We start from the raw sequence: 25,005 nt of genomic DNA, 5'->3' as shown, positions 1-25,005 counted from the left end.
TAACATGTTATGTTTTAGCATGATTTGAATAATTAATTAAATTAGTTTTATGTTTTTTTATAAAATTTAAAATTTCATTTAGAGTATTATAGTCTATTCCTTTGGGGCACCAAAAGTGCAATTACTAAATTGACCTAAAGAGTTCCCTTATAGAACAGAGAAGAGATGTGTCTTTAGCAAAAAAAAAAAAAAAGATAAGATTACAACTCGGCTTGCTTTTATTTTGCCATTCTTTCTTACTCAAATGAAAATTGTGGTATATTGGAAGCTGATATATTGGTTTTGTCAGTAAGTATAATGCAGTCACCCCACTAGCAGCAGAATTGTACGCAATAAGGGAAGGTCTTCAAATGGCAGTGGACTACGATGTTAAGGAGTTGGAGGTTGAAACAAATGCAGAGATATTAGTCAGGCTCTTGGGGGTCCATGGATGATCAATACCATCACGAGCTGGCTCCTGTTCTCAAGGATGTAGCATGTTTAATGACAAGGTTCAGTTCCTTCACGATACATCATTTACCTCGTGTGAATAACAAGTTGGCTAATTCAATGGCGCAATATGAAATTAGCATGGCAGTGGGGCACAAAATGTTCCTCAATCCTCCTCCTTTTACTGAGCTGATCTATCAGGGTGAGCTGAGGCAGGTAAAGGATAAATTAAGGGAGGTTGGTTAATCTTCGAACTCTCAGGAGATCAATCCCCCAATAATTGATTTGGAGGCACCACCACCAGTGGAAACATCTACATCTACGGTCACAACGGAAATCTTATTTGGAACAATCCCAACGAGGGTGACTACAAAGGTAGTGAAAGTAAATCAAGCAGATGGTGTACAGCATGGTGGTTGTTAAGGTGCTAGGGAGTAGTTGGTTTGGTTTGTTTCCCCTCCTAGTTTGGATGTCAGCATATGTTTGGGTTGTAATGTTCAAGAAGGGGTTAGTTTTTTGGGGTAGTATTTGCTTCAATGTAATTGTCAATATTTTACTTTCGCGGGCTGCAAGTTTTTGGTGCCATTACCCGTTATATTTAATACAGTATGTTACGCTGATGTGCTATTAATATAAGATCTTCGTTTGTGCGTTAAAAAAAATAAAAATTTACGCTGATGTGCTATTAGTATAAGATCTTCGTTTGTGCATTAAAAAAAAATAAAAATAGTGATCTGAGGCACTTTTTTTTTAAGTAAGGATGGGGTAATTATTCGACGATAAAAACATACTACCTATTTTTTGTTTTTTTAATTCGGCATTTTCATTCAGAAACGATGCCGTTTGTGCTTTAGATGTCAAACTTCAAGAAATCCTTAAACCCTATTCCTCTACCTCATTAATTCAACCATGAAACCAAACTAACAATCCCCACATTTCCTTTCTCAATTATCTCGATAGAATTAGGTACTTTCATTGATCAAATTTCCCATTTGCAAAACCACAATCAATCTCAAAAATGCTAAGAAAACGATTCCCGTCACTAATTTCCGCCACAATCCGCACATTCTCCAAATCCAACCTCCCATTTCCACCTGAATCCACGATACCCATCTCAAATCTTCTCTTGAAACGCTCATGTTCTTCAGAAATCTGCTCAAATGGAGCGTTTTTGGGAAGTGGGTTTTCAGCTAGGAGAGCATACAGTAGCTTACTGAGCTTGAATGATCTGAGAGATAATCCGGGTGCAACCAAACAGAAGAAGAGAAAAGGTCGTGGTATTGGGTCTGGTTTGGGGAAGACTGCTGGTCGTGGACATAAGGGTCAGAAGGCTCGTGGTACCCACAAGTTTGGGTTCGAAGGTGGTCAAACTCCGTTGCGCCGCCGCCTTCCAAAACGAGGGTTTAAGAACCCCTTTAGCCTCACTTTTCAGGTGATGTGAGTTTCACTACTTTTATTTTGTACTTAATTTGGGTTTATATGGATGTGATAGATCTGAGTTTTTGAAATGCCGAGTGAACTGTTGAATGGAAATATGTTTTTGTTGTTCAATTAAAACATTTATGAGGTTTGGACAACGATCGAGTTCGATTGCAATTACTGCGTTTGCCTTGTTTCAATGTATGTGAGCGTGAACTGAACAATTGTGATTGAATGGAAGCTGTTTTTGATGTGCCCTTGATTATAATGGCAAAAATGGACACTTTGTAATGGACACTTTGAATGGAAGCTGTTTTTGATGTGCCCTTGATTATAATGGCAAAAATGGACACTTTGTAATGGACACTTTGAATGGAAGCTGTTTTTGATGTGCCCTTGTTTTTTTATTTGCCTGTGCCGGCTTAATCAGTTTGTTGAAATGGACACTTGATAGTTGAACAATATAATCTCGAGTAAAATTATTTGTCCTTTTAGTATGGAGTAAGTCTTTGAGTTCTAATGTTGAATAGGATTATCCTAGTATTGATCATTCAACTAGTTGTTTTGGAATTTTGTAATCGGAAAGTTGTATCTTACTATCTTGACGAGTGATCTGATGGGTATGGCTGAATTATCATTTTTGTAATTTTGTTTTACCTGTTAATGTTGAAGGGTTTTCTTTGGCCTCTGTTATAACATATGCAAAGAAAGATTAAATAACGTAAATAAAGAACGCAAAGATTTAACGTGGTTCACTAACAATCTGTTAGCTACGTCTATACGTAGAGGAGTTTTATTGATCTTGAGGAGTACAGATTACAGAATGCAGCTAGGTTATGACCTAGAGAGTTTATATAGTACTCTCTAGACGGACGAGGTCCCCGTGGGGGGTTGCATTAAGGGGCTTGACCGATTCAAGACATTATTCTAATAGTCTCTTATCCTTGTAATAGCTGATGTTTAACAGAGGGAATGGAACCTTTAGAAGTCAAGGGAGTCGAGGGTCGAGTCTATGATCATGTAAATAATAGGTTTGTGTATCGTCGGCTACGGGTTAAACTAACTACGAGTACATTTTAATTACTAAGAACCAAGGTATTCTATCTAAAATTTGGTCTTTGATTGGTTTTGGAGATTAAAGAACATTTGACTATCTGAGAGTATGATTTGGAATAAATGGCTCTTTTGGAGCTTGGTAGCCTCCATCATAGTCCGTATGTTAGGAGTCTTAAGACATTAGGAGTCTTTTGGGTACTCTTGACTTTGATGCCTAGCCAATTTGAATCAACAAAACAATATGCTGAAAATGGAGTTGTAAATGCTATACGTGGCTACTGTCACTTTTCTGTCAATTGGTTGTAATGTTGGTATTTGTTCATTGTAACTGATGAGAATTATCTTATGCAACATGATCATAGTTTAGCAGTAGTAAGCTAGTGATTTTTTTCTGAAGGTTACACTATGAATTAGATGTAGCATTCTGCATTGGCTGAGCTTTGGTAACCAACACCAGAAATTAGAAGAGATGCTGTCCTACTGGGAGGATTATGAGGATTGAAGAAAAATGATGTTGATATCATGATATGTGGGCTGAGCATGTAGAATTAATTTTCTTCTTAAAAGTTTCAAGGAGAAATAGTATTCAAGTGTCCTCCTAGGTGACTACGTTCATTACTTTAGTACTAAACAAAAAGATTATGTGGCAAACATTTCATAGGCTTGACATTTTTTGCTCAAAAGGAGACGCACTCATGGAGAGGGATTTTTAAAGCTATATAATATCCTTGAATACATGAAAATTTACGAAGAGAGCTTCTAATCGTTTACATTTCCCTCCCTGCGCATAATGGTAATTTACTGGTTTAGCCACAGTCTAGTTAAACTATTGGTAGAATGTGACCGGGGACAGGAATAGAAAGAATGCACTTCTTGAAATGTTTTCTTTTCAATAACAAGTTTAGTTGTAACCATCCCCTATGTGCTTTAAATCGTATGGGCTTTATCAATTGCCAATCAACAATCATTGGCCTCTTGCCAACAGCAGGTATAATGAAATCAAAGTAAGGATACCTGACTATCAGGGGGATTGGATTTTGAGGTTGAGATATGTATTACTTGTAGTTCTCTTAGATTATGATCAGTGTTAGATATTAACCAAGTTCTTATGAATATTAATCTGGTATTTCTTGTTTCTAAGAAACAATTAACCTGGTTCATAATCAATTTCGCTCGTAATCCCATTTTTAATTGCAAGAGATCCAGTGTTCTGGTAAATCGGAGGTTTCAGCAATGAATTATGACATTGTTCTGTCTTATGTTCTCCGCCCTTTGGAAAGTTCCTATAGCTGCTGTGGGTAGTTTATGAAGCTGTATCACAGGGATGTCAGACATTTGCTAATCTATCACATATCAAGTTTTGTTGTTAGTTCAATTCCATAATGCTCGTGTGATTCGTACCTTACTGTTAGCCCTTACAGCATTTCCTCATGTGGTGATCTCTCGGTTAGGAACATATAATCTTACCATTATGATGGATAGAGGCAGTTTTGTCAAACCTTGGATTGCAAATGTGGAAAAGAATCAGGTAGTGCGCTCTAGAAAAACAAGAAGTGGAAGACACAAATATAATGTGAGATATCTGGTGTTGTCCACTATAAGCAAAAGATGAGAGAATTTAAATTATTTATCTATGGTAAAAGTTGAACGTACACTGTAGTTCTTGAAGAAGCTTTGAACTTCACATGATTTGTTCATGCATATTGTCTGTTATTGAGTTTTGGTTTTGTGTTTCTTGTAGAAGTCAACTTATTTTCTGTTTGAGCTTTTGAATTTTGGTTTCTTGGGGATACTTTTTTTTAGAACCTAAGCTGTAATAATTATACAGGCCTTGTATACGCTGATAATACTGACCTTGAATTTCATGTTTACAGCGAACTTTTAGTATAATTCAACTTTTTTTCTGCTTAATTGTTTGCTTTCATTTAAATCATTTGTGATGTTTTTGTGTCAGCCAGTAGGGTTGGGTAAGATTGCCAAGCTCATAAATATGGGAGAAATTGATTCATCTGAGCTGATCACGATGAAAACTCTCAAGGTTTGTGTAAAATATACTCTTAATGAGCATACTCTCTTCTTCTCATTATCGTTGATTTTTATTGGCATTATATTTAAAACATTTGCCACTAATAGGAGGCACGAGCGATAGGGAAGCAAATAGAGGATGGAGTGAGGCTGATGGGACGTGGTGCTGAAAAAATAATATGGCCAATCCATCTTGAGGTAAATTGTGTTCAAAGAATTTCTGCTATGTTGAACGAATGATGTTTCTGAAGTACTCTCCTTTAGGTGTCGCTTCTTCTGCATGCTCTTCACCTTTATTGTGAAATTTGCAAGTCCAATGTAGTGTAAATAGTTACTTAAAACTTGCATGGTTCCTGACTTCCTTTCTTTTACCCAGAGAGGACTCTTGGCTCCTTAGCTAGCATAGTTTTAAAGAATATCATCAACATATAAAGATATCTTTGTAATAATAAGCAGACACTTTCTAGGTGTGTGGCAATGCTCAGTTAAACTGATTTCAGCTTGAAAAGCTGTATTGATTTATTATCAGAAATTCAGAAGATAAGTAAAATATAAAAATACATTCTCATTCAAATGTCAACTGAAAACTTTGGTTGAATATGAATATGGTGCTGTAGGTGTCTAGGGTGACAGTGCGAGCAAAGGCAGCTGTGGAGGCTGCAGGAGGATCAGTGAGGAAAGTGCACTACAATAAGTTAGGTTTGAAAGCATTGCTAAAGCCTGAGTGGTTTGCCAAGAAGGGAAGGCTACTTCCAAAAGCTGCTCGGCCTCCACCAAAGATTGCAGATAAAGTTGACAGTATTGGGCGTTTACCTGCTCCAACAAAGCCCATACCCTTTACTGTTGATGAAAACGCAGCAGCTTCCCCCACCCCTTGCTGAGTACCAAACTCACTAACTGTATTCCTTTTGGTTCAGTTTTTTTTGTAGAACAGGTTATAAAGTATAAAGTGGTCAAAAAATTTGGTTTATGGCCTCGTTTTTATCTGCTCTTCTAACCATTTGTGTTCCGACATATGGTCTTATGGACAGTAAGTACTAAGTTATATTGGTAGCTGGGATGTTTAATTGTATGCTTTTATCTCTTATCCAAGTAAGCAGTATCCCCTTCTGAAGTATAACTGCATAAGAAGCGGTACGATCTTACTCGTGAATATTGGCTTGTTGGCTAGAAAATGAACTGATCCAACTTCTGTTAGGTTTCGTTTGGCCACCAAGAATGGCAAATTACCCTGTTCTTCCTGAGTTGCATAGCCGGGAGCCTGGAAGCACCATGTATTTTCTACGGCTTCATGTAAGAGTGGGAGCACACACGCCACGCAGTCTAAATATGCTCCCCTAGTGCATATTTTCTTCTTAACGCCCTACTCCTTTGAAACAGTTGGCTTCTCTCCTGATACAATGAATGAGCTTGGTGTCACGGATTGTCTCCCACGTCATTGCATGCAACATCATGCAAGGTGTTTAGCATCACAAGGCATCGTGGTGCACCGCCAAGGGTGGCGGCAAAGTCGTTGCGTGGTTGTGGTATCGGAGTGCATCATGGTGCAACATCATGAGCATTGGCACTGAACGCTAGGCAGCAACGTGGCAGCAGGGGTTTGTCTGGGTGATGGCAACAAGTGGAGTACCCACCCCCTTATAGAGGATTGTTTTGGAATAGCCATAAATTCCTAGTGAACACCTACTTGACATTGCTCTATAATGGGCCGTTCAGGGGACCAAATGATATCCAAATGGGCTGAAACTTGAGGGTCTCACGTGTTTGGAGGCTGGTACAGATAATGGTTGGCCGGATTTTGGGTTTGAGGCCCGAAAATATGGGCTGGTGTAGCAACATTCTTGGTAGTGCACCAAAAGGTTCTAGAATGCTCCGGATGGGTCTTGGACATTCTAGCTTGGTTGTTTCGTAAATGTTCTAGCCTGGGTGAGTCTTTATAGAGATTGTTAGAGAGGTTTCTAGATACTTTTTTGTGTGTAGGAAGTTCCCTTGGAGGTGGGAACAATCTAAAAGCATGCATGTTTTTTTTTTTTGGTAAAGAGTAGTGTAGACTGAGAGTAGAATATTCTAGGCCTTAGGGCTTAGGGACTAGGTGCCTATGAATAGGTGACCCCATTCGTTTGTACAACCACTCAGCACACTTGTAATCATTCACAATCAATCTAAAAACCTTTCCCAAACATTTTGCTTACCAATTTCCTTATTTAGCCTTTTTCATTGCACACTTAGCCTTTGATCTTACACAAAAAAGGCTCGACTCTTCGAATTTCCACCATGACTTCTTTGATACTACTTGGGGACACCCTACCATATTAGGAAAATTTATATTAACTTTTAGGCTCTTTGGAAATAAATTAATGATTGTATTTTTTAATAATGTTTCTTTTATAGGGTGTTTTTCAAAGCTAACTCAGTTTTTCATTAATGACAATTTAGATTATAAATTGACTCTCATCAACTTAAGGATTTTCATCTCACTTTACACACCTTCACCTCACCCCATCCTTCACTACTTTGTTGGTTCGGTGGCACCCACCCCCTTCGGGTATCTACAAACTAAACTTCAAGGATCATACAAATCTTCTTCAACAACAGCAAAAAATTATCATTCGAGATAGCAATTACAAAGTCGTAACTTCTTGTACTTACAATCTCGATAATACTCAAGCTTTTATGGTGTTGTGCTCTTCATAAGGGGCTTTAGGAAGCCAAGCGTCTCAATATAAAAAACCCTTTCATTGAAGGCGAAAATCTACTCATCATCAATACAGTAAAAGGAACTTGGACTACTCTATGGAAATTCCACAACATCATCAAGGATTTAAAGGTCTTCGAGACATTTTAAAGCTTAGAATCAATCATATTTATAGTGAGGAAAATAAAGCATCAGATTGGATTGCTAATGTTGACCACTTAGTTGGTACTAGTATCTCTATAAAAACCTGTTTGTCCGCATTTACTTTTGATTCTTGACAATGATTTTTTAGCAATAACCCTCCAAGGGAGGGGTCCTTAATGCAATGTTGTATTTTTTTTATTTTTCAAAAAGAATGTTAACCGTATACGTTAAAAGAAGAATAATTAATGCAGAGGTGACTAGAAAAGAAATAAAAAACAAAAATAACCCGAAAACAAATAAAACGAAACAAAAGTTTATTGAATAATAAAATCAAATACTACACTCGTTCCTTAACTTTATTGTACTTTTTATTTATATCCGTTTTTTATTGGTGACCCTTTTACTTTATTCCTACGGTGATAAACTTTTTTCTTATACAAACTTCTTTTACAACCCACTATTTTTCTTACCAACATTTAAAAAAAAGGCATGTTTTCATAAACAAAAAAAGAAAAGAAAAGAAAAAAAAGAAGGCTTTGGTCAGGATGATGTAATTGTAGAATCATCATGAAAGTTGGTCAGTTGAAATAAGTGGAGAAAGGTCTTAAAAAATCTACATCATGCATGATCCCCACCCAATATTTCTCCCACACACACGCACACTTAAAATCTTTCATCCCAAAAACCCACAAAATGAACTTAAACTTTGTATATTTAACCTTATTTAATTTTTGTAACAACTCAATCCACAATTCAAGAAATTAAACCTTCTAGAATAAATAAATATCCCCACTTTTTTTGACATGTTCTTTGTCCCCTCTCTCTCTTCAATCTTCATATAAATACCCACATGTTAAAACCAACACATAACCCAAATCATTCATAAAAAAAATATTGGTACGACTTTTTTTTGAATGAGAATTGCTATAAACAACAACAACAACAACTACTACTATAAATTACTGTTTCATCTTCCAAAGGCACCAAAACGAAGTTTGTTTAGAAATAACATAAATATGTCTTCCCAATTGGATGCTCCTAGACAGGTTGTTAAGAAGATTTTGGCTGAATCTCAACGCGAAGGCAATGGTGCCACCGTTCGACGTAGCATTGGCAGGTAATTAAATCCCACTTTTATTTTTTTAAAATTATTTCATAGAAAATGAGGTAAACAAGATATCAATCCCGAATTAATTGAAATTTCACGTATCCTGTCTAATTTTAACATCATTGTATTAACCTGCAGACCAGGATTGAAGAACATGGATCCTTTCCTTATGTTGGATGAGTTCTCAGGTAAATTTAAATGAAACTCTGTTTTTTTTCTTCTTATTATTGTTAATTTTTTTAATTTTATCTTAAATATTTTGGACATGATTGTGTTCTTCAGTTTCTGCACCAGCTGGATTTCCAGATCATCCACACAGAGGTTTTTATATTTTTATTCCATTTCTTTTTTAGTTTAATATTTTATAATTTTTGTTTTAGTTTCATTCTTTACATACTTTCATGATCAGTCTAGCATATTCAACATTCCATTATTTAGCAAAGTGTTTGACTTTTTTAATTTTTTTCTCCCTTATCTTCTCTTAGGATTTGAGACAGTTACATACATGTTGGAGGTAAATTTTACATTTCTCACTATATTTTAATTAAGTTTGACTTTTTACATTTTTTTAAAAAGAAATTATTTAGTTATTAGTTACGAAGTACTACGCATTAACTTTCGTAACGAGTTGATCCCATTATAAAGTCTATCACCACATTAATATCGTCTGATACAAGAATTTATGTAACGTGTGAACAGGGAGCTTTTGCACATCAAGACTTTGCTGGACACAAGGGAATCATTAGAACTGGTGATGTGCAGGTAAAACTAATTGAAAATTTTAAAGTTTGACCAAATTGAATTTTAATTTAATTAATAAGTAATCAAATTAATTAGTGTCCTTAATGATTGATCTACAGTGGATGACAGCAGGACGAGGGATAGTTCATTCAGAGATGCCTGTTGGTGAAGGGGTCAACAAGGGTTTGCAACTTTGGATCAATCTATCATCTAAAGATAAAATGTAACTATCCAGAAATTATACTCACATATAAAAAACTTAGGAATGTCTAAGTTTGTTTTCTTCACCTGATATAGTCTGATTTTCCTAGGTTTTTGGTCTGGTTTGAATGTTTTTTGCTTTTTCTGGTCTGGTCTGGTCTGGTCTAATAAGCAATAAGAATCATTGTGCAGGATTGAGCCGAATTATCAAGAGTTGTTAAACGAAGACATAGTAAGGGCAGAGAACGAAGGAGTGGAGGTACGAGTAATAGCAGGGGAGTCAATGGGAATTGAGTCACCAGTTTATACTAGGACTCCAACAATGTACCTTGACTTTAAACTGCAACCAGGATCTGAATTATCTCAACCAATACCGGAGTCATACAATGCATTCGTGTACATTGTAGAGGGAGAAGGCGTATTTGGATCACCAAGTTCAAAACCAGTATTAGCTCATCATTGCTTGGTATTAGGTCCTGGAGATGGACTTAATGTATGGAACGTATCATCGAATCCACTACGATTTGTGCTGATTGGAGGGCAGCCTTTAAATGAACCAGTAGTGCAATATGGTCCTTTTGTTATGAACACACAAGCAGAAATTGAAAAGACTTTTGAAGATTATCAGTTTGGGAAGAATGGGTTTGAAATGGCTAATTACTGGAGGTCTCAGTCGTAACCGGGTTTCTGCAGCACCCTTCTATGTGTTTTATGTGTGTTTTTTTTTATTTATGTTTGTTTTCCTAGAGGATCGATATAATAACAAGTAGGACTTCGTTCAATTCACACCATTCTTTTTTATGTTTATTGTCCTTCATTTCTATAAATCAATAATAATAATAACAGTTGCGAATGATCGAATTTTCTCGTCCTTTAGCTTTCATTAGGGTGGTCTGGTCACTGATGAATGCTAGAACTCATGACCTAACGTGAATTCTACAAGAGTTAAAGTAGCATTTTAAATACAATAAGTAAATTAGGGAAACACAATCACCCCAAACCATTTACTCGATTAGACATCACACTGAAGCTTTGTATTACTGCATATAGCATGTCCTCCTGCAATTGATAAGAGGTATCCCTAGGTAGTAATTCACCCGGCACCATGTTTTTCGATGAAATGTAAAATGCATAACTTCAATTGCACTCCACCATTTTTTTTTGGTTCTACTACGAGGAGTTCCCACCGCCTTCGGCGAGTGGACTAATCTCCCGCGGGAGTTTGCATGGGTACATCGATGGGCAGCATCCCTCCCATTTGAGATTTTTTCCATTCCCAAGGCTCCACCAATTTAATAGGAAAAGTGCTATAATATTCTCCCTATATCCTTTAGGGTACAACATATTTGAGCCTATTTTCGCGGTATATTATTCTTGGAGGTGAGGGTTGTATAAAATCCCTATTTCCTCTTCTCTTTCCATCATCATCTTAGTAACTACAAAAACATATCCACGACGACACTGTCTTCGAAATTATTATCTCTCCATCACCCTCGTGAACCATGGGCACCAACTAACACCCTTATTCCTTAGTACCTTACCCACCACCTCCATTAACAGCATTGAGGTTGTGGGTTCGCCAATATGAAGCATTTCTAGAATGTATGGTCCAAGTGGGGCCACAAACTTTTGTCAAAACTTGAATAAACTCGAACAAGGGCTAGGTGATGTTGATAGAAAAGATTATCCCTAGATTTTTGTGGGTACCTAAACCTTCACTTGATAGTGTAAAGTGTTGCCAAAACTTTCCAAGTAATAGTTTAATTTCTTCTTTCAATTTTATCATTGAGTTCCGTACTTTTCCCCCTTCTTTTGTTGTGCTTATAATGTTATCAAAAAAGGTGAAATTGGTGAGTTCCATCATTATCCCCACAATGAAGAGAGCCGCTTACCTCTCTTAGTGATTCAATTGCTTGAAGCATTATGAACTATGAATAAATGCAGTTAATATAAGTTAGTGTTTAGATACCAACTAGCAGTTGGTCAAAATTTGAGGGGTGGTACCTAAGATTTGAGATCCGTCTACATCATTTGTCGTCTTTTCCTTTGTGGCTCTCGCTTCACCAAAAAAATAAAAAGTGTACTTTAAGAGATGTAAAAACGAGTGTTGGGTGGGGTTAAAGTCTTGTTGGGTAGGGTCATGTCGGATTTGAGTAATATTAGGTCTTTACATTAAAATCGAAATCACCTTTTAAGGCACGAGTGCTCTTAAGTTTTTGGAGAAATCATGTGAATATTAAGAACAAAAAAAATATGGTAACCGGATGACATTCAGCACAAAATCAACCTGAGCAGAATAAAACACCCAAGAAAAGGCAGATTATATGAGAATATTGTTTTTTCTATCATTACATGAATATATATATGGAGGAGGTCTCTAAGTGCTGAGTTTCACATTGAAAGAAACTCTCTGTGGTTCGCTGTACAAGTCTTCTAACTAACCTAACTCATTTCTCTTATAGTTAAATCCGGCAGATGTCATCTTGCAATAAAGTGCTTTGTATTTGACAAAAGAATTCGAGACAAAAAGGATCTTATGAGCACCTTGTTGGGAATTAGATGGCTTTCTGCCTCATCCATTTGGTAGCAGACCATTTCTGGCCAGAAAGCACTTCACATCCACCATGTACACTACGTGGATCAGGCTGTCCATCAAGACCCTGCATACAAAAATTCTTGGTTTCATTACATTGCATGCATCTTTTAACTTTGGATAATTTGAAATGCTTACTTACCATACTCCAAAATAGAACAGCATCTCCTTTTAGTGGTTTTACTGACATTCCTGAAACCATCTTCCCGCCACAGCTACATTCACCTGAACCAGCCTGACAAAACAGATTTTCTTATAGTCTATTGTTGCATACTACTAAAACTCAAGGAAACAAACAGATTAATACTCGAGGACCAATTATGTGTTTTCTTCTCTCATTTTCTTATATTAAGAGCCTTCATTTCAAGCATTTTTAGCTATTAAGAGATGACTCTCATCATTGTCACCAAATCAAATATGTGGCTACCTACTTTTAGCATTGAGGAGGAATGGCTGTCCTAATCTTCTTTGTTTGCTTTACCCTCTATTTTCTACTACAACATGCACCTATTACACATTTAGCTGGCTTTACAGGAGCATTAATCACATGAAGGCAATAGCTAGAACCCCTGGAATCAGAGCTGAGATTGCATACCTATAACTCTATAAGAGAATATATAAAACTTCAGTTAGAACTTAGAAGTATGTTGCATTCACGTGGCAAGTTAAGGGTGATTTTGTGATCGGTTAATATGACACAGGCATAAAATCATATAATGTTGATATGAAACAAGCTGAAGTGCACTCTTGTATGAGGTGGGATTGGGGTGGTGGCGGTGGCGGTGGCTGATGATGGCGAAGGTGAGGAGAGAAAAGGGGCTTGAAGGCTTTGATTCTGATCAGAAAAAGGAAAAACGAAAAAACTACGATATACTAATAAAATATACTACTCGCGACTATCCTAAGCATAGCAAGGAATCAAACTTCTCATTAAAATTATTTGTACTGCTACAATTTCTACCAGCATCACCTTTTAGTATGTCACCTCAACAATCTTATGTGGAAAAATACTTTCAACACATGTCTTTCGGGAATAACCTTTCGACTGATTTAAGATAGACTTCATATAATCCATTAATTCCATTTTATTTGTTTTGATAGGAGACCTCATATACATCTTATCATCCGTAAGTCTCATTATTTGAAAAAAAAAACGAAAATGACCATCTAGGATATATGTTACAGTGCACCGAAATTTGTTCTCCTCTCTTGTACGCAAAGTAAACTCCAATGTACTGCCCTAATTTTGCATAATCAAACTTCGCAATAAGCCACATGGGCTCTAATAAAAGTATAAAACATTTGCTATATGAGCCTCAATTTAATCCACGTCATCAGAGAGCCTAATACATAGCACTACAAGTTCACAACACTACAAGAACAAAAAAAAAGAGAGTCAAAGGTTAAGTTAAAAAAACCATAATGGTGCATTGCAAAACCTCCCCAAGAACTAGGAGGTTATGCACAAAATAAAAGGAAAAAAACCATTTCATCTATCATCATTTCCATCCATGACTCATCCTTTTGATCAGGCTAAGACACACTTATCCTTCTGATCAGGGTCAGATGGAGCCTCTGGCTTAGTACACTACTCGGTAATGACACTCCTCACATCTCAATAGCTATCCTCAAGGATAAACAGATTCATTGGGTTGTATAACCGACATGACCCTGATAAGTGGTTCGCTCTTGACTGTAAGCAATGCCCATCAAGAAACAACAACTCTATAACCGTGACATGAAATGAAGTAAGACAACAAAGCTTTTTTTCACGAACAAAAGTCAACTTTATTACAGAAAAAAGCACCTTGCTAGAGAACACAAATCTACTCAGGCTTACCATAGGGAAATATGTTTCACCCCCTTCAACATTGTCACTTAAGTACATAAGCATTGTTGCTACTCTTTGACCACCGCGCTTCACATTGAACTGAAACCAACACAGAAGTTTAAAATGAAAGACTATAAGACAAGCAGAATAGGAGCAACAGATGGTTCTGGTCATAGGAAGATATCACTTACAGAATCAGAAAAGTAATCGTGGTGGGGTCTGTAAAATTGATCTCTCTCGTACCTGTGCAGGTCAGATATTAGATTGAATCATCCAAAAAGGAATGTTATTGATCCCCAAAAATGATTCTAGTTGAATACTTGTATATTTTAAGAAATTCACCTTAAAACTTGAATGAGCTCTCCATTTTCTACTGGTACTTGAGAGTAAACGGAAATTCTTTTTTCTATTGCCTGATGATCCAAGGGAAATATCAGAACTCCATTCAATCTTTGAGGGAACAGTTCACAAGATTAGAAATACACAACATTAATATCCATCTTGTTTAAATCTTGCTTTCGTAGGATATGGAGAGGTCCAAAGCGGTTAACACTATTCCTAAAATCAAAGACGAATTAAAACGTTGTTTTGGAAAGGCAATATCCTCCAAACGGCTGCAAGTATAGTTCTATGATTTCTACCATTCTTGGTGTAAGTTATGTAATACCATGTTCTGGTAAGCACATAACTTTCAGATATGGTACTTTCTCTACCAAATTCCATATAAATCCATACCATTCCTTCGATTTGCCGCCTACAAAATGTGGCGTAAAGATTTTCATATGAATAAATTGACGGTAAAAAGAAATGTAACTAATTTAAACAGATACCCATCATTTAACGCCCTCCTCCTGGTCGAAAGGGTTGAGATTGGAAGATAATTTAAACAAAAATAAGGGAGCATAAACCCTAGGCAGTTAAGCACTTAAGCATATGAACCAGTCAAGCAATCTCAGAACTTCATCCTAAACTATGAACATATCCCCATCGCTATATCAGAACTTCATAAACTCAAAATGAAGGGGGTTTTACAAATTTTTGTTCTGTTGCATCAACAGAATATGACCTGGATCAGTAACATTAAGATCACTTGTCTAAAATTCTTTTCTTTTGAGCAATCAAAATATTAATAACATTAACTCCAATATTCATAATTTCATATAAGATGACATGCGCAAAAAATACTGATGCACCAAAGTATTAGAGGATACAATGCCAATGCACTGAGTTTCCAAAGATTTACATAGCACCCATGTCAAATTCATATAAAAACAAAGAATTTCTCACGAAAAAAAGATAAAAATAAGAGAGACAATCTTACCTCTATCAATGGATACTTCCGCTCGTCTGGATGTAAAAACATTCCAGAACTTGTACGAACTTCACTTCGAACTCCCTATATTCATGAAGAAGTTATGATTGGACGAATTGTATATAAAAAATGCATGCATTGAAATATACTACCATAAAATAGAAAAGTGAACCACGTATTTTTCATGAGCAAAACCTACAAGTTAAATATAAAAATCGAGGGGGGGAAGGAAATCAAGTAAAGAAAGGAAAAAAATGTTAACATATTTTCCTTGAAGGATTAAAAAAAACGTGTGAAACAATCAGTTTTAACTAAAGTTGTAAAAGGCATACTTTTAGTACAGGCAAGAAAGAAATTAAATCTCACAAACAAAATTTAGCCTTACAAACGAGACCATGTGATCTTGGCAGACAAAGTGTTAAGTGTTAACAACCTAGCTATCATGAGCTTAACAAGAGATATAACAGAGAAAGTGTAGTCGATATGAATATCATTAACCCGCGATAAGGACATAAAATATGGTTGTTAAGATTGACATACATATTCCAAATGTACTCAGAAGAAGAAATATGTGCCACAGTTATCCAGGTCTATCACTACTGATCTCCTTTGCAGACTATAAACCCCAAAAAGCTTATTTAAGGAGCATCTACAAAGAGGAAGAAAGGAGATAATGGAAGAAACCTTTCCAGTTTTTGTGTCAACTACAGTAGAAACTTGAAGGCGAGGCAAAGCAACAGCTCTCAGATAATCACATTCCTGAAGAAAACAAGAAACTTACATCAGCAGATAAATCTCACAGACCCATAAGAAATACATGTAAATTCGTGACACAATTTTAAGTAGCTCCTAGGTTGTGTTATGTAATATGTAAATTGGTTGGACCCAGTCAGCATAGAGTTCTCATTGAAAATGATACATTATATCTAATGAAGTCAAATCAGAATGATATATTGAGCAACCACACTTAAAAAAGCTTATGATCATGTGTCAATGCGTCATGATATCTTCTCTCATCATCCCTGCCTTTCTCATGCTCATCTCCTTTTTGCCGATAATACTTTCATTGCAAACCTGACAGTATCTTCGTTTTTTTTAGACGTGCACGTCTGAACTTTGAGGGAATGTCAGGATCAAAAGTCAATATACAAAAGAGTGAGCTAATTCCAGTTCGTGAAGTTCCGCACTTTAATTTAGTTGATCTCTTTGGTTGTGAGGTGGAAATTCTTCCATCTTCTGATTTAGATCTTCCACTTGGTTATTCAAGCACATCTGTTTCGGTGCTTTTTTATCTGTTTTTTCTCCTAGGTCTGCCCCTGGATAGATGCGATTAATGAAAGGGAAATCATTATATTAGAAAAGAATTTCCTTTGCAATCAAGCATCATCCGTCGAGTGAGTTGGGGAATCCTATTATTCGACCTTTGAGTGATTAATTGAAAATCCTCCCATTATGGAAATCAAAGCTTTTGTCAAGACTCAAGAGGAAGAAGATTAACATTGATAAGAAGCCGTCTTTCAAGTATATGCCTATATACTACATGTCCATGTTCACTATCCCGGCAAGTTTGGCTTCAATACTAGAGAAAATTGAAACGGTATTGACAATGGACTACTAGTGATTTTCGTAAGGAATTTCATTCACATTAAGTGAGAAAATGTTTGCCCCTAGTATGCCGGAAGTTTTTGTACTTGCCAATCCGTATGATGGATGAAGCTCTTAAGGCGAGAAGGCTCATGTGGATTGTGAATGTGTACGAGGGATTGTGCAAGAACATCATCAAGCTCAAATTAAATGTAGAGGCAAAGGTAGTGGAACAAGAAGGTCTCTACTTCTTAAGGACTAAGCATATCTTCTTTATGAGGTGGCCTATTCAAAGCAAAGAGTTCTTGAAGGGTTTTGTTTTTCCATAAAATTTGATATGGGGATCAACCCCTCAAGGTTCTAATTACGTATTTTCTCAAAATTGCATTACCTAAAAAGCTAGTGTATAATGGAAATCAGAAAAATCGGAATGTTCCTCTTCAAGACTTCCTAATGATTGGGAAAGACAATCAGTCTTACGGGTCTTTCTAATGAGGACATTCATTTGAAAGTGAGTGCCAAGTTGTTCAATAGAATGATAAGATTGGCCCCTTTTTTTCAAAGAAATGGTGCACCTATGTTGAAAGAAAATTCATTCCAATGAGTCCAATCTTCTATACTAATGATATTCTAAAGCTTTGATATGTATAGTTGTTCTTGCGTGAAAGCCATGCAAAAGAAATATCGCAACTACTTATGTTCTTAAAGAAAGAAATTTTTCGTTGCAAACCATTTATGTTATAAGGAGGCAGAGTTGTAAGTCACATATTAGTCTTTTGTCCTTAGACTCTGTTTCTTTGGCACTTATGATCAGTCTTGTTCGCAATGAGTTGGGTACAACTTTATTCTACAAAAGATAATCTTACAACTTGAAGAAAAAGGACAGACAGTATAGAAAAACCAATGAAATTTTGAGGGTAGAGGTAGAGCTTACCTTCGCCAAGGTTTCGAATTCCATATATTTTAGGCAATTGTATACCTGAAGTCTAGGAATAGGTTTGACGAACCCAATACTGAATATGGTGTCTCTAAAAAAATTACAGAAGTATAAGGGTAATAATGAGTCTAGTCTGCTCGCAAGCTACTTGAACCCGTTCAAGTAAGAACAACTAGAATTCGAGCTTGGCTCGAAACCTTAACGAGCTGAGATTAACAATATAAGCCCAAATCATTTTGAAACGTTACACCATGGATTTGATTTATTGAGACAACAAGGTGAATGGAGTTATATAGAGTTGTGGTACAATATTGTAATCTGATTTCTGGTTTAGTGACAAACTGACAACCCTTGTCATAGGAATACCTTAACTGAAGATGGATGTGCAACCAACAAAGCAAAATGCATATGATGATGATGCGATGAGACAACACCTCTGAATAACACCAGTATCAATTTTACAACCCCTTTTCCAACAACTAAGACTTTCAAAACTCTAATTTGAACTGAGACTAATGAGTTAATCCCTTTGTATGCCTTTGTCATCCAAACAAAAAGCAGAAAGAAAGACACTAGATAAAAACAAAATTATAATTAAGAACATGTATATTTCGAACAAATGACAGAATAATGACAGGCACTAGTAAGTGATAACAGCCACATAACAGTATATGCACCAAAAGGAAACAAGAATGCTTGCTGAATATTACAGTGATAAGCTTTATGAAAATAGTGTATATTGACGATTAAAATCACAACATAACCACGGTGACACGGCTAAAAGAAGATCCATCAAGCCCAGGAAAAGATTTGAGGACCAAAAGTGGATGAAGGCGGCTTACCTCCATGCTTAAAAAATTATGGAGCACAATGATTCGGGGTGACCAACTAATCACCTCAGGCTTGACCTACAAAAGCAAGGAGGATGAATAAGTAATAACCCCCATAGGTCAAAGGAAAACATGCAGAACTGTTAAATTATGATTACAAGATGAAGTATTAAATTGCCAACATAAACAGAGATTCTGAATAAACATGTCACCAGAAGGTATTACATAAGTTAACACCAACATTGGATGATTGTTGACACCAATTAATTTAAATTTTGCATAGTTGTGAATCTTGTGTAATGTAACTGCCCTTTATGTATCCAAGTTCCCTGAACATGCTTACGATCATAATTAAAATAACAAATTTGTATTTCTCCTTTTTTCTTAGCTATAACTAATTTGCACCACATAATTATGCTTTTGTTCCTCCAGAGCTGAGCTATCATAAGAATTATTCTCCCTTTAATCTTTGGACAGTAAAATGAATTTCTTGAACTTTGCCTATTTTTCCAGCATAATCATATACTATACATACAGAAAAGGAAGTGGTATGTGGTTTTTTCAAAGGCCTCATTTAAAAAAAATTAACAATGACCCATTCAACAGTTAAAAGTGGAATTTTATTGAAATAACAATAAGGATCCCACACAAGAACTTGAGTTGATATGAATAAACTAGGCAAATATACTCCAACCGTTTCCATTTACTTGACACATTTTGACCGGCACATAGTTTTAGCCAATTTATTTTATTATATGATAGTTGGTATTGGTGTATTATTTTAATATAGTTGGTTGATAGTGGGGTGTTTTTTTATTATTGTTAGTGGGTAGTTTGAAGTTTTTTTTATTATAGTTAGCGGGTAGTGGGGCTATTTTTTTATTATTGTTAGTGGATAATGGGTCTAAAGTAAAGAGAGAAAAACAATAAATAAATAAACAAATAGTGGGTCCGTGACATTTAAGGAAAGAAAGAATAAGTGTGTTAAGTAATTGGGGAGGTTGTATAAGGAAAGAGTGTCAAGTGAATAGGGAGGTAGGGAGTAAACCAAGCATTTTTGGCCGAGAATTATAATTAATCAAATAATCTGTTTTCAAGACACGAGGGAGGATATAAAGAACTATGAAAGGGATGTAATTATTGAGGGTTGGTAGTTTGGTACAAATGCCGGACCAATCATGTCAAAACAGAACTTCCCTGAATTCAACATGTACGACACAACAACTCTTGTGAATTTATCCCATGCTCCGCACAAGTTCCACACATACAAAAAAAATCTTTTAAATACAATAAGGAATCATTAACAAAGATTATCTTTTATATCGGCCTGGTGTAATTTTTGTTTTTTCAACCAACGAAATGCAATAGAGTGAAATACACCTGTTTAGGAATAGCACCCTAAAAATTCGTGGAGATATAACCCAAATGAAACAATGACTTACAAGTCCAAGGCGTAAAAGAGAAGCTTCTTTGTCATTTGCCCAACTACTAATGCCTGCAAAGTTAAAGAAAAAATAAATGTAAATCACTTGCATTTGACACTAATGTCTAACAGAAACAACTTATTATAATTGTGCAACTAAGGCTTTATACAACTACACCAATATCTCTTAACATTATGTCATAGGTTGATATTAAAGATAAATGTTAAGTATCGCTTGTAGAGTTGTAATTGTGTTTGAAATACTTAATGATTACATCTTTTTTTAGCACAAAGGTCGATTGTAGAATGTTTATCTCATAGATAAATAATAGCTGAGAAAATGAGAAGATATAAACCTGTTGACAATGGAAGATAGCTGTTAGCTTGCGTTTGTTGCATCTTTCTAGATGATGGAAGACTCGTGCCTGTAATAAATGTAATACATAAATCGTGGGTTAGTATAATATATTTATAAGAAGACCAAGTGCATTCAAAATCTTGCACCATATCATATTAATAGCATACAATAGCAATCTAGTTCTTTTATTACCAAGACACACCCTCTCTACATCAAAGTCATCTAAAGATACCATATACCATAAGTTCTCAATAAATCAAAATCCTTGCACAGTTGCACCAGACAATATATATGTTTCCTCGATATGTCAAAATTCTTGCGACATACCCTATTAAAATCTTCAATACATCAAAATTTTACCACCCATCATATAGTAAAATCCTAACATTAATCAAAGTCCTCACTTATTGGCCCATACCACCTTATAATAGTCCTTAGTATCGAAACTACATCAATGTTCTTGCACAATGGCATCAAATAGAAAGCTCCCTATTTCAAAGTCCTCTACCATATGACAAGATTGACAACTAATATGCTCTGAAAAATTACTTAATAGTGACTCAAAGTTTTGTAAAATTAGGTCTTATACATTGAAATTAGCAATGCTAGTGAAGCTCCTTACAGGGCTACGCTAATAAAAACATCCCCTACATTAGCAGCAGGCCTTTATATTTTTGTTGGTCATAGGCTCGTAGCAACAACTCAATTACTCCCTCCATCAAAGAATTAGTTAAGCTAAAAAGCTAAAAGTAATAGACATCATTGCACTATTTCGCTTTAATCGCTTTACAAATGTAAATGTGGGTTAGTCCTTTTTTTTATGTAATACTTATATGAGTTATATCTGCATCTGAAATTCTGAATGCTTCTAATACCCACAACAATAAAAAAATAATAAAAAAGGAAAACAAATTAGTGGATAATATTTAGGGTCATTCCATAGAAGATTAATTGGCAAACATGATGGGCAGGTAGGGCATGGCATTCAAGTCAACACTATACTTTTCAAAGAAATTTATCTGTAATAAGATAAATAAACACTGCAACTAAGGAAAATGAAAGATCAGTACCAGACGAATCTTCAAGCCGGTATATAAATGCTAACTGAAACAAAGCACCTGCAAAATACACCAACAAAGCAGTCATTTTTGCATGGATGTCGATGAAAAAGAGCTATTAGGCAAGATCATCAAAAACATTAATAAGTAGTGAAAGACAAAAACTAATGATCAGGTTAACTAATTTTCAAAAACAATTACTGGTTACATAAAGTAAGATATACACAGATTTCGGGTCTTCTAGTCATCAAATGTTGCATTCTGTATCAAAAGTCATTTGATTACAAATTTTGAGAGTCAAACTAGAGGAGCTTTACTCTGCTCAACAATGCACTTGTTCCTTGTAATATTCATAACTTCATCATAAGAAGTCTGTATTAATATAAAATGCACATGTAAGAAGCTATCCTCACTAGAGATACCACTCGTATAATCCATGAAATTAGTAAATCTTCCATATAATTTTCAGAGATTTAATGCCATTAGACAAAATGAAATTGTAATGTGCAAGTATGGGAAACTTGGGTCATGTTGACCTTATTTCCACTTATTTCAGAAAAAAAGTTCAAATCAGTTCAGTTACGCTAATATAGGTTCAAATAAGATAAGTTCAAGAAAAATAAGGGGTTCAAGTACAATTTATAACTAAAATAAGTTTAGATAAGTTCATTTAAATTCAGAAAATAAGTGAAATGCAGGTGAATAGAGTGCACCTTTATATGGTGAATAAAAACCGACTTCCGTGACTATGTTAAAACCCCAAGTATAAACTTCAAACTATTATACTAGGAATGCAGTTTTCTTTTCAAAGTATTTCAACCAAAAAAAAAAAGAAATTGATCCTGGATACAAAAAGAAAAAAGAACATAACATCTCATGATGATTTCAGTAAATGGTGAATAAATTTCATAAAAAATAAAAAGCAATTGCAAGTGTTCAACCTAGGGCTATGCAGCATTTTTTTTGTTTCCATGTTAAGTTCTCTGACAACTCACAATTCCAGTTCAGAAGTGATTCATTCAAGAATTTTGACCTAGGTTTATGCTCTCAGTATCCCAATGTTCAGCGGGTCTCGTTCGACTACATGCAATTGAGAAGTAAGCAATTCTATTAACTTCTCAGAAATGTTGTTCAGTTGTTCAAGTTAATTGAACTTCATAAGTTGTAACTGACAATTAGAAACGCAATTGTCCATATCTACCAAAACTAAGACAAGAGTTTGTAAAAAATAACAGCCAATAACTAGTAATCTGTGCAGCAAAAACAAAATCTTGGACTATAACTTGTATTTTTTTTATGGCGAATTCACATTATATACTCGGGGAAAAGTAATTACATGAATTATAACAGCAAATTGATTACAATCAGTTGCTTAAAATTAAATCAAGAACCAAAATTCCAAAAGACACAAAATATAATCAAGACGAAATTGAAACACAAAAACACAGTGGAAGATGATTATCAATAAATTAAAAAGTTAATTAAACGAAAATGACGCATTAGTTAGAGTTGAAGAAGAAATTAGGAAAGTGAATTGAAGAAGAATTACCGATGATCATGCCGATGGTGACGAATGTGAGTAGACCGAAGACGACTTTGATTGCAGTCGCCATCTTTGTTGTTGTTGTTGTTGTTGTTGTTGTGTAGAAATGGCTGCCGAATGCGTACTCAGAATTTGAGTGTGTGTATGTATGAGAGAGAATCAGAGTCCGACTCCGACGGGTTAATCGGAGTCCTAAAATTTGATGTCAAAAAAGTTTAAAACGCCCACAGCTTTTGAATAGGAAAATGGTCTTTGGCCCCCATTTTATACGTTTGTTGACTTCTTGTCTTTTCTCACTCAATATCTCTATACTACTCGTACCATTGCCTCCTCTCTCAAACTAATATGACGTCGCATTGCTTCATGGCTCAAACTAATATAGTGTCACATCACATGTACTCCCTCCGCTTTTTCCTTTAACGTGGTGTCACATGGAGAAAATTAATAAAATTCCTCGTAATGCACTTGTACTATTGGCTTCTGCCAACGATATACTCAATATAAATTGACTTGTCAATAGTACACTTATAATGTTATTACGATGAATTTTACCATTAAATAGTTTAACTGCGGTTAATCATTGGTTAAAAATACGGTTTTTTCATGAAATGCCCCTGAGGTTTCACGAAACGCACCAAATACACCCGCGCGTTTCGAATCACATAATATACCCCTATTTAAACTTAAAGTGCACCAAATGCCCCTAGACTTAACGCCGTTAATATTCCGTTAGCATTATTGTACCTTTATACCCTTACTCACCCAATATTTTACATTTAACTATTTTTTTAAAAAACAAAATTCCTCCTCTCCTCCTCTTCTTCTGCCATTTTTCTTCTCGATTCTTTCTTTTGATATTTGCAAGTATGCAACAACACAAAGGGTATGAGAGATAGAAGTTGTAGATTACCAAAAAAAAAAAGTTAGAGAAAAGTAGTAAGCTAGTGTCAAGCTCTCTCGATGACTCGATCTCTTTAATCTGCAGCCCACTTTATTATTATTTCCATTTTTGGAAATTAAGTTATTGGTATCATTGAATTTTTGCAATTGACAACCTGCAAAGAGAAATTTCATTGTTGTTGACAAGATTGATAATCTGACATTTTGTATGTTTTTGAAGATGATTGAGTCTGGTATAAACCAAAGGTATGACCTTTCATTTGTTAATGGAGATGCATGTTGTGGGAGGAGAAGAGGATTAGAATTGCGTATGCAAATTAGAATCGCGGATAGAGGGTCGACTTTAATCTGATTTATTCAGATGAAGAAACCGTTAATTCTATTATAACCCAGGATGATTTTTGCATTCTTGTTTGATTTTTCAATTTAATTTTGCATTCCATTATGGCTGAAATCGAAGAATTGGGGCTTAAAACCCAGAAATTGATTCAATTAAGGCTGCAAAGAAAGCAATGAAAGATAAGGAGAGAGAAAGGAACAGAAGAGAGAAAAGGAGCCGCCCCCACCGCCGCAACCCTTTCCCTCATCTGTTACTTCCGCCGCAACCTCCGCCGTTACAGTATCATCATCACCATTCGTCATCGTCTTAATCTTTCCCTTCTTCATCAAACTTCAATTCATGTTCACGATTTCAATTCACTCGAAAATCTGGGTTCGAATATTTGGGGGTTTGAGTTAGCAATTGATATTTGATGAAGATGGTTTGAAGAAAGGAAAAATTGTGGTTGGTTTCACCATTTTGATACCCAGAAAAAAAG

The 25,005-nt window shown here is 35.5% G+C and overlaps 3 protein-coding genes across 3 annotated transcripts; 2 read left to right on the top strand and 1 right to left on the bottom strand.

The window, feature by feature from the left end:
• The first annotated feature begins 1,267 nt into the window (after positions 1 to 1,267).
• LOC110800724 (uncharacterized) lies at positions 1,268 to 6,001 on the top strand. The gene is made up of 4 exons (XM_022006036.2): positions 1,268 to 1,861; positions 4,859 to 4,942; positions 5,038 to 5,127; positions 5,547 to 6,001. Exons 1-4 carry the CDS (start codon positions 1,448 to 1,450, stop codon positions 5,808 to 5,810), a joined length of 852 nt encoding a protein of 283 aa, XP_021861728.2. The 5' UTR covers positions 1,268 to 1,447; the 3' UTR covers positions 5,811 to 6,001.
• Positions 6,002 to 8,469: 2,468 nt separating this feature from the next.
• LOC110800717 (pirin-like protein) lies at positions 8,470 to 10,679 on the top strand. Its single transcript, XM_022006031.2, has 7 exons — positions 8,470 to 8,885; positions 9,015 to 9,064; positions 9,159 to 9,197; positions 9,362 to 9,390; positions 9,576 to 9,638; positions 9,737 to 9,840; positions 10,011 to 10,679. Exons 1-7 carry the CDS (start codon positions 8,683 to 8,685, stop codon positions 10,495 to 10,497), a joined length of 975 nt encoding a protein of 324 aa, XP_021861723.2. The 5' UTR covers positions 8,470 to 8,682; the 3' UTR covers positions 10,498 to 10,679.
• A 1,429-nt stretch (positions 10,680 to 12,108) lies between these two features.
• Positions 12,109 to 23,592, bottom strand: LOC110800725 (prolyl 4-hydroxylase 1). The gene is made up of 12 exons (XM_022006037.2): positions 23,294 to 23,592; positions 21,757 to 21,804; positions 20,685 to 20,753; positions 20,348 to 20,400; positions 18,918 to 18,983; positions 16,239 to 16,313; positions 15,564 to 15,638; positions 14,585 to 14,655; positions 14,434 to 14,485; positions 14,252 to 14,341; positions 12,554 to 12,646; positions 12,109 to 12,478 (listed from the first exon to the last, which is right to left on the bottom strand). The coding sequence occupies exons 1-12, from the start codon at positions 23,355 to 23,357 to the stop codon at positions 12,374 to 12,376; spliced, it is 861 nt and encodes a 286-aa protein (XP_021861729.1). The 5' UTR covers positions 23,358 to 23,592; the 3' UTR covers positions 12,109 to 12,373.
• Between the last annotated feature and the right edge of the window lie 1,413 nt (positions 23,593 to 25,005).

Source organism: Spinacia oleracea, chromosome 5 (assembly GCF_020520425.1).
Source record: "Spinacia oleracea cultivar Varoflay chromosome 5, BTI_SOV_V1, whole genome shotgun sequence".
In the NCBI taxonomy this organism is placed as follows: domain Eukaryota; kingdom Viridiplantae; phylum Streptophyta; class Magnoliopsida; order Caryophyllales; family Amaranthaceae; genus Spinacia; species Spinacia oleracea.
Note: the sequence above shows the minus strand (reverse complement) of the source record. Positions and strands in the feature narration are given on the sequence as shown.